This window comes from Gavialis gangeticus, unplaced genomic scaffold, assembly GCF_001723915.1.
Source record: "Gavialis gangeticus isolate Ggan-Ray unplaced genomic scaffold, GavGan_comp1, whole genome shotgun sequence".
Lineage (NCBI taxonomy): Eukaryota > Metazoa > Chordata > Crocodylia > Gavialidae > Gavialis > Gavialis gangeticus.
In genome coordinates, this window is record NW_017728998.1 from 46,769,268 (window position 1) to 46,779,025 (window position 9,758).

Here is a 9,758-nt window from a genome sequence, read left to right on the forward strand (position 1 = left end):
TGTAAATATATCAATAAAATATCACCCAATGTTGCCCAAATATATCAATAAACCATTGCCCTCTCTATGCATTGCCCTGGCCCCTGGCCCTCCAGCCAGTTAGTGACCCATCTGACTGTGTAGGTGTTGATTTTGTGACCTGGTCATAGAAGGCCACCAGGTCGGTCTGACAGGGAGTCAGACTTGATGATCTGCTCAGGTCCCTTCTGACCCTACAAATTATGAAACTATATAGTGGCATTTCATTTTAATAGCGGAAGAACACTATTTGGGGTATTTTAATGAGAGGATTTAGGTTTCTTATCAGATAATTTGCCATTCATAAACAGGGAACAACAGGATCTCTGCTGGTGAGACAAGTGGCAAGACCCATGAAAAGGAGCCTATCCAGGGCCAGTGCTGGGGACCCAGCTGGATGGCAGACAAGGTTGCTGACCTCTTGGCTATTTGGGGCAAAGAGGACATGCTTTGACAGTTCAAAGCCGGCACATCTTCTGGGAGATAGCTGCCCAGATGGCAGAGCGGGGGCACCCCATCCAGGTCTCGCAGGGGAGCAGCCTTGGGGCTGCAGGTCCAAGGGGGTGGATGTTGTCACTAGTAGCAAGTCACAGCCAGGCGGCAGCCCCCACTGCCAGACTGCTGCAGTGGGTAGAGGGTGCAGGGGCCACTCCAAGTTAGGGCTGCTTCAGCAATCCAGCTGGCACAAGAGGTAGTGTCTCCAGATACCAAGTGGCCAGTCCTCAGAAGCTCCTGACTATCTGTACACTCAATTAGAGTGGGCCTAAGGGCCCACCTGGCAAACTAGTAGCCCCTTGTGGGGCTAATGAATGAGTGGTACAACTAAATTTTTGGGAGAACTAAATCAAAAACAGGATAGGAGTATCATGTTGGTCAGAGGTTCAAAACGTGAAAATAAGTGCACCTGAGGGGGACACCAAGCAAAGCCTCCTAGGCCACACCCACTAAGGTCCTCAACGGCATCCAAGGAGCTGGTGGACACCGTCCACTGGTGCTCTGCCTGGAAACATGCATGGACATATGAGAGGAATGTGGCCTCACAGTCCCCAGGCACCTTTCTGGCCAGAGCCTTCTTCCTGGTCATGTACAGGGCCCACTGGGCCAGGGCCAGGAGGTTGACCAGGAGGTCCTGGTTTCATAGGTACTTGATGAGGCTGCAGTTTCATAGGTATGAAACCTAGTTTCATAGGTATTTGATGAGGCTGCAGTTTCATAGGTATGAAACCTAGTTTCATAGGTACTTGATGAGGCTGCAGATGGGGTGCCCAAACATAAAAAGGTGGGGCGTGAAGTTCAACGAAAAACTCAGGAAGAGGTTCTGGAGGTGGAGTTGGAGAGGCTGCAGCCTGGCACACTTGAGTGTCATGTGCATCAGGGTCTCCCTATGCCTGCAGAAGGGGCAGGAACCCAGGGTGTCTGTGAACCTTGCCATATACATGCTCGTGGCAACGGCTCCATGGAGGAACTGCCAGCTAAGGTTCCCCAGTGACTCGTGGGATGAAGGTGGAGAACAGGCTCAGCCACTGGGGCACCCCAGCTATGCCTTCGCTGAGCAGGTCCTGCCACTTGGTGTCTGGACGGGACGCAAGGGCACCATGGTGGATCGTGCAGCACACGAGTTTGTAGAGGTGGTGGCAATGGATGATGGAGAAGTGGACTGGTTTGATGTCCTCCAGTTGGCTCAGGTGGTGGAGCAGGGAGTGCTGCAAGGCCGGGCGAGGCGCTGGCCCCACAACAAACTCCTGTGGGCTGCAGGACATGGGGGGAGGGAAGTGGGGACCGCCATCACGCAGGACCTGGTTGACAAAGGCAAGAGCCTCGGGAGGTAAGGCAAATTTCACCACCTGGACTAGGCAGCAGGTCGCACAAGTCGTGGGTAAACCTATGCGTCAGGCCAGCACAGCGGGGTCCACCCATGCCTGCCTATTGTAGTCCAGGAGGTCTCCGATATGGGTGACACTCCCCCTCATGCTCCATGGGACCAGCCTCTGTTGCAACCAGAGTGCCTGCGCTGTCAGCACCTCTAACTGGAGGTTCCAGAGGAGGGCTCAATAAGCAGGTGGGCACCTTGGGTGGGCATTGCAGGGGACCTGGAGGCAGAAACCATAGGAGGTCCTGGTAAAACTCTGGCAGTCCTCGCAGGTCCTGCAGGAAGTCCCACAGTCTGAGGAGCTGCCAGTCATACTGGAGCTCCTGGAAGTGGTGAAGGAAGGTGGCCCCATGTTGCGTGGCTACCGACACCATATAGCAGTCGCTGCAGGGCCTAAAGACTGAATGTTAGGACCTGGCTGCACAGGCAAACCAGGTCCGCCCCGGCCGCCCTCTCACAAGGGAAGGCTTAGGACCTCTGTAGCAACCCAGTGACATCCTGGCCAGAAAAACTGCAGCATTCATTTCTGGAGTCCAGCCAGAACCTCGGGGGGCACTGGCAGGGTGTGGAAGTTTATGCTTTGGTATCACAGGACCAGCTGGTTCAACACCAGCACTCTCCTGTGCAGGGAGAGAAACTGTAGCAGCCCTACCCATGCTTGGAGTTGCTCCACCACTCTTGCCTCCAGCTGGTGCCAGTTCTCCAGTGGGGAGGAGTTCATGGGGGACAGGTAGACCCCCATGTACAGCAATGAGCCCACACTCCAGCAGATCCCATGGAGCGTGGGGGGAGTGAGCCCACCTGCCACCTGTCACCCATCAGGCCAAAGCTTTTGACCCGGTTGACCTGGGCAGAGAAGGCTGCCAAGTACAACACCTGGCAGGCCTCCACCCATGCCAGGTTGCCTGAGTCCTGGACTGTGATGAGCACATCAACAGCATATGCTGATAGGACCAACCACACCGCTGGCTCCCAGAGGACCAACCACGCCACTCATCTCTGCAGGAGGACAAGGAAGGGCTCCAAGGCCAAGGTATACAGCTAGCCTCACAGCAGGCAGCCTTGACACACCCCTCTCCTGAACGGGATGGCCTCTGTCAGGGTCCAGTTGAGCTTGACCAAACACTCTGCAGAGGTGCAAAGCACCTGTGCGGCCTGCATGAAGCAGGGCCCAAAGCCAAAGGCCTGCAGTGTGTTTGTGAGGTACCCATGATCCACCCTGTTGAATGCCTTCTCCTGGTCCAGGGAAAGGAGGGCAAAAGGCAGGCCCTCCCAGCGCGCCAATGCCAGGAGGTCCCAAACCAGGTACAGGTTGTCAAAGATGGAACATCCAGGCACCGTGTACGTCTGGTCACGATGGATCACATCTGCCAGCAAGGACCACAGATGCAGTGAGATGGCCTTTGTTGCCATCTTTTAGTCCATGCAGAGGGATACAGGACACCAGTTCCTCAGGGTGCGGAGGTCCCTTTTCTTCAGCAGGAGGATCAACACGGCCCTCCAGCACAACAAGAGGAGCTCCCCACTTCCTTCATATTTGGCCAAGACTGCAGCAATGTCCAGGCCAAGGACGTCCCAGAAGGCCTGGTAGAACTCCATGGTCAGTCTGTCAATGCCCGGTGCCTTGCTGCCAGGCATCAGGTGAAGGGTGGCGAAGAACTCAGCCAGGGTGAGAAGAGCCTCCAGCCAGTTTCGGTCACCCACGGTGACCTACAGCAGTCCCTCCCACAAGGTCCGACAGGCTTCAGTATTGGTCAGATCCAGGGAGAAGAGTTTTTCATAGTAGGCTCGCGTGCACTGGTGCATCTCACCTGGATCGGTGAAGGGGGTGCCATTGCCCACCAGAAGGCAGGTGATGTACTTCTTTACCCCTCAGTTCCTCTCCAGGGCATAGAAGAAGTGGGAGCCGTGGTCCATCTTCCAGAGGAGCTGAAAGCACGAGTGGACAAATGTACTGCAGGCACAGTGGTCATCCAGACCGCGAAGCTCCTCCCACCCCTCCCGACACCCTCCACAGAGGGATGGGTTGGTTGGGTTGGTGACCAGGCACTTCTCCAGCTCCAGCGCTTCCTGCTTGAGCTGCTCTTGAACCACCTCCCTCTGCCGGGTGTGCTCCTGGCTGGAGCTGTGGCAAAAGAGCCAGGTGTGCACCTTCCCCACATCCCACCATCTCTAAGCTGAGGCGAAAGCTGCCCGTTGCAGCTGCCAGACCAGGCAGAACTCCAAGAAGGCCTTCCTGTAGCCCACATCCTCCAGCAGATTGACACTGAATACCAGTAGGCTGACCCGGATGCCCAGGCCCCAGCATGGCCTGGGCCCAGACAAGGTGGTGATTGCTGAAGGGAGTAGGCTGGACACCGGAGACCACCAGGGAGTACTCCATCAGGCTCTCCCCAAGGATGCCCATGGTGGCCTGGTTCTGCTCCCTACTTGACCAGTCCCACAGGTCCAGGGTTACGTTAAAGTCGCCTCTAAGGACCAGGCACTCGCAAGGGTTGAAGGTGTTGATATAAGTGGCTGCCTGGCAGAAGAAGTCTGCCAACTCTGGGTCCTTCTCAGGGATATACACATTCAGAAGGTTCAGGACTAGCCCCTGCACTTGGACCTTGAGGTGCAGCAGGTAGCCTGGCACTACCTCAACATCCTGGATAACCTCTGGTTGCAGGCCTAGGGAGAACAACCCTATAAGAGGTGGCCAAAAGGTGACTAAACAAGACCCTGCCTCCCCACTTGAGTTTCCAGTTAGGCTCATCGGATGGAATTTTCAGGGTCTCCTGCAAGAATACCATGGGGTACCCCTCCTTATGAAGAAAGGAGAGCACCTGGCATCTCTGGAGACCCTTCCTGCAGCCTTGGACGTTGAGGGTCACGATCTTAAACAATCTCATGGCTGGGGGTGTGAAGTAAACAGTATGGCAGGTGCCTCGCACACCTCAACAACCAGTGTGGGGCACGCCGGCTCATGCAGCATCCTCCCATAAGCATAGAGGGTGTCTAGGAAACTGTGAGCCTGACTATAAATCTGGGTGTTGCAGATCTTGGGCCCCTTGCCTTCTCCCGTCAATGCCCTCACAGTGGCAAGGATGCTGTCAAAATCTCTCCAGCAGTACAAGGTGAGCTGCATCTTGCTGGCAGACCGCCAGGTATACTCACAGTCAAGAAATGCAAGTAGCTTGCCCCTGGGGATCGCAGGGATCAAGAGGTCCACAGGCTCCACAGAGCCTGCCGGTTCTTGGGCATCCTCCTCCCGGTCCTGGGGCTCAGCAGGCTCCTTAGGCACTGTCTGAACCCCCTAGTCCACTAAGACCCCAAACTCTGTCATTCAGGGGACCCCACCTTGACCCCCTCTGGGGTGGGCTAGTGGCAAGGCTTTCCTGGAAGGGAGGTGGAGGAGACCCATCAGGCACTGGGGTGGCATCGGTGTCTGCTTTGGGGTCCTGGGAGAGAGGATCTTCCCCGTCAGGACTCACCAGAGTGAACCCCAGGGCCCCCACCTCTCCCAGATCATTGGAGGGGGAGGGCTTTGCTACCAGACCTACCATTGGGTCAGCCTCAGTGCTCATGGTCTCAGGGGGCAGGTCCTGGCTAGCGGAGTGGGGGTTCCCCACCATGGGCTCCTGCTTGGGACTGGCCAGTAGCCTCAAAGCCCCCTCCACTGGGATTACCCATTTGAGCTTTTCTTGGGGTGGGGTGTTGGGTGCATCAGGGGAGGTCTCTGGAAGCTGAGCTGCTCTTTTTCCCCATGTGGTGGTCTTGGGAGGCGGAGGGGGGTCCTCCACTTCAAAGGGCTCCAGCTGTGTCTGGGCCTTCCATTTGGCTTTGTGCCCAGAAGGGACCTGCACCCACTCAGCCATGAGGTGGTCCTTGGGTGGACAAACTCCAGCAGAAGAAGGTAGGGGTTGGGGGAGTGGGGCAATTGCAGTGGGGACTTGGCTGGGGGGGGCTACTCCCTCTCTCCCCTCAGCTGCTGCCTTCCTCCCTGGGACCCAAATTTCATTGGGGGCCAGGGTCCCGAGCTCACAGGGGGGGCTAGGCGTTGTGGCTGGGGTGCCAGGGGGGCCTGAGGGCGGAGGGGCGCCAGTGGGACCTGCAGGTGTCCTCCCCACCTGGCTCATGGGGCACTTGTGATGTAGGTGCCCTGGGGCATGGCACTGAAAAACCACAGGTCTCCCAGTGTATAAAACAACCTCACCAGGGCTCCCTGAAAAGGAATCACAAGGCACACCATGGCCTCCAGCCTTACTCCCGCCGACAGCTGAATCATGACCTGGCAGCAGAATGAGTGCACATGGCAGAGGCCGGGGTCTTGGCACCCCAATGAGAGGGCCACCACCAGGGAGATAACCCTTCCCAGGGTTTGGAGCTGGAGGAGCAGGGCCCAACTAGAGATATAGGGTGGGATGGAGCTACCCTGGTACCCAGCTCTTCTAGGGGCTTGAGGGGGATATATTTTTCCTCCACCACAAGCCCCTTCTCCACTGCCTTTTCTGCGGCAGCCTCCAAAGCAAGGCAAAAAAACCCCTTGCCATGAAAGCAGGAGACTGTTATGATCTTGGGGGCCCCCACCACCTGAGCCAGGGACTGCACCCAGATCTCAAAGTACAGGTTCACCCACTCAGGTAGTTTGCACTTCACCCCCGTGCCTGTGGGTGAGTGCCGGAAAGGGGGCCCTGCTGCCCAAGCTGGAAGGTCCGGCAGTGGAGGGTCCAGGCCCTGTGGCTATGAGTTGCCCCACAGCCACCTGTGCATAGCTGTGGTTCCCCTACCGGGGGGGCTGGCTTAGTGGGGCAAGAGCTAGGGACAGGCTGAGTGGGTGTGCTGGCTGGCATAGCGCACCTGGTCCCCTCAGGTGCCAGTGGTCTAGGCTTGGGGGTGGGGCCCTTGCCCTTCCCACCCCCAGTTGAGGAGGAGCCCTTCCCACTGTCCTTGCCCTGGGTCCCTGATGGTGGCGGGGCCTGCCAGGGGAGACCCCTTGGCCCTGGTGGTTTCCCGTTAGAGTCCCGCTTGCCCCCACAGTGGGGGTTACAGGCTTGTCTACCCACAGAGGGTGGGAGTTGTAGGGACATGAGGCCCCACAGGGGCATGGCTGCAATTTGTCCCTATAGTGGGGGCTGCAGGAAGTTCTGTGGGGACATCTGGTCCCCCAGAAGGCTTCTGCCCTGCCATTATTTCACATGAGGGAGAGGGAAACCAATAAAGAAGAACAAAAAATACAGCAGGGCTGGTGAATCCAATAGGGACAGGCTAGGGCTGTGGGGGGGAGGGGAAAGGGGCTGAAGCTCAATGAGCTACAGCCCCACAGGAAACAAGGTGGGCTATGCCTAGGGAAGGGGAGGGGAGGGGAACACACACACAAGGGCTAGGGAGACTCGAGCTGGCTTACTCAGCCACATAACAAACACCAGGGCAGGGGGTGTGGATCACAGAACTTACCACACAAGGGCAAAACACACAAGGGAAGCTGCTGAGGCAGGTATAAAAAGACAGCTGGAGCAGCAGAGGGCCTTCATTTGTTGAAGCTCAGTCCAGGAGCCCCTCAGTCCTCCAGCCAGGCACTCAGCAGCAGGACAGCAGGTAGGAAACAAAGTACAGGATCAGAGGCAGCTGTGAGGGAGTGCAGGAGCAATCCATTAGGGAAGTAATCTAGTGCAGGTGTGGTGCAGGGCGATGTGGCAGGGGGCAGCAGCAGAAGTGCTGGGAAGACTGTGGTGCTGCCACTGGCCCCAGCCTACAGTGGCAGTCTGCTGAAACCTGGCACATAGATCTGGGATCCCGCAGAGCTGGGGAAGAGCTGGGGACTTGAAACAGGAGCTGCGGAATCAAACCAGGGGCTGGGGAATCCCTGCCAGGCAACCTGGCTCCACAGGGAGCAGAGATCCATGCCGGGGTCTCCTCCCCACTGCTGCCTGCCCCGTGCAGCTCCAAATCTCTGCTCTTTGTGGAGCCAGGTCACGTGACAGGGACCAGCATAGATTTGGCCGAAATGAAACAGGACAGTGATCTAAAACATCAAAACGAATCACTGTCCTCCAAAATGACCAAATCGAAACACAGCCATTTTGCGCAGCCCTACTAGACAGGTGGGTGGGCCAACAATGGGACTGGCCTCGAGACAGCCCCCTGTCACAGTGGCTTAGAGATTCCTTTTATTCCCAATATACTGGGCATGTCTACACATTCAGTAATGCACAGTACCTACTGCACATTAGATTTAGCACTTGCAAAAGGAACTACTAAAATAAATGCACAGTAGGCTGCCCTACTGCGCGGTAGAGCAGTGGTGTGCTTTTTTTGTGACAGTTAATGCACAGTAGACTAATATTACCATGTGTTAGCATAATAGCACAGTTTTTGCCATGATGCTGTAATGCACAGTCAATCCGTCTACTGCACATTAAGTGTCTCATGTAGATGCTCCCACTGATACTTCTTACCTTGGTCATCAGTTTTTCTTTCTGTCCTCCTGCTTCTCTTATTTATTTTCTACAATTCCTAACTTCTCATTTATATTTATTACTACAATTTTCTCCTTTTTTACATTTGTTATATATGGATTTTGTTAGAAACATCTTTAGAATTGCCTTCACTTCCCCTCTGGGCTACAGAGTGTTCCCCTTTAAGTATCAATACTATCATCTGTATATAGAATTGGTGCTAAGTAGCATGGCTGAGCTTAATCAATTATATTAGACCTTGAAATGCCAAGATTGGCAACCCAGCCAGAGCCTGTATATTAATATTTCTTGTCATTATCAAACTAAAGGAAATATTTTTGCAAAAGTTAGATGTTTGTCTGAACTAACTGAGGGCCCTCTGAGGCCCCACCATTTTTTCCATATATGCTTCTTATTCTCAGAGTTGATGTATCTGTTCTCTCCTCTCCTCTCCTCAGCTTTCTTTCTACCTGCTGAAACCAAATGCAGAGACATTATACTATAAAATGCAGACAAACATACTTCCTACCTGTATGCATCACATTGATACAGTGCCTCTAGTAGAGAAGGGATTCTGTATTCCTCTACTTCTTGACAAAATAGGGCCCATTCTCTGAAAAGTTTTATAAATAAACTGAAGTATGCAGTCAAATACAGTAGTCATCTTTAACAAATAATAGCCAATTTGTGAAATTGTTTAGGGTCATCTTTGCAGTAACTGGTAATGAAAAAGTGCTTTTCCTTAGGTAAGTCATTTTTTCTTTTTGATATTGGTACAGCAACACTTTAACACATGAAAAAAGATAGAGCAATATTTTTAAAATACTCACCAATTAGGATTAGAGTTTAGGAGGAGAAGGGAGGGGCAGGGATGACATGGCAGTGTCTTAATTTGAATACCCAAAAAATGAAAAGTGAAAGCCTGAATCTATTAAAGTTAACAATAAAACTTTGGGTCTAATCAAGCCAAAACTTCTTCCCTCTATCTAAAACCCTTATCCCTAGTTATCTATTGTTACAAATTGTCTGCATTTATTTACATAAGCAAGAAAGGCTGCATAGCTTTTCTGCAAACTTTGACTCTCAGCCACAGGGTGGAGGAAGGAACACAGGCATGACTAGGGTAAACCCATTCTTTGAGGGCTTAAGCCACAGGCACTATCTCAATGGGTTTCACTCACCAAAACAAGGTATCGAGAGCAGGGGTTGGCAGCCAACAGCACATGGGCCAGACCTGACCTACCAAGCAATAAGATCACAAAGCTGGGACTTCAGTGTAGGGTACATATGCAAAACTTTTGCAGGGGATCATCATGGCTGGGGAGCAGTGGTGGTACTAGTGGCCAGGTAAGAAAGGGTAGCCCACCTTCAGAGCTAGCTCTGTTAAAATGACCCACTGCTCCATTTTGGTTGCGAATGCCTGGTCTAAAGTAAAA

At 53.9% G+C, this 9,758-nt stretch overlaps 1 protein-coding gene across 1 annotated transcript in view; it reads right to left on the minus strand.

The window, feature by feature from the left end:
- KCTD19 (potassium channel tetramerization domain containing 19) overlaps nt 1–9,758 on the minus strand; it is a 57,668-nt gene that overhangs the window by 22,469 nt on the left and 25,441 nt on the right. Inside the window, exon 5 of the mRNA XM_019505301.1 lies at nt 8,852–8,935. Within this exon, the coding sequence (XP_019360846.1) occupies nt 8,852–8,935 (84 nt within the window). The remainder of the gene's footprint in view (nt 1–8,851; nt 8,936–9,758) is intronic.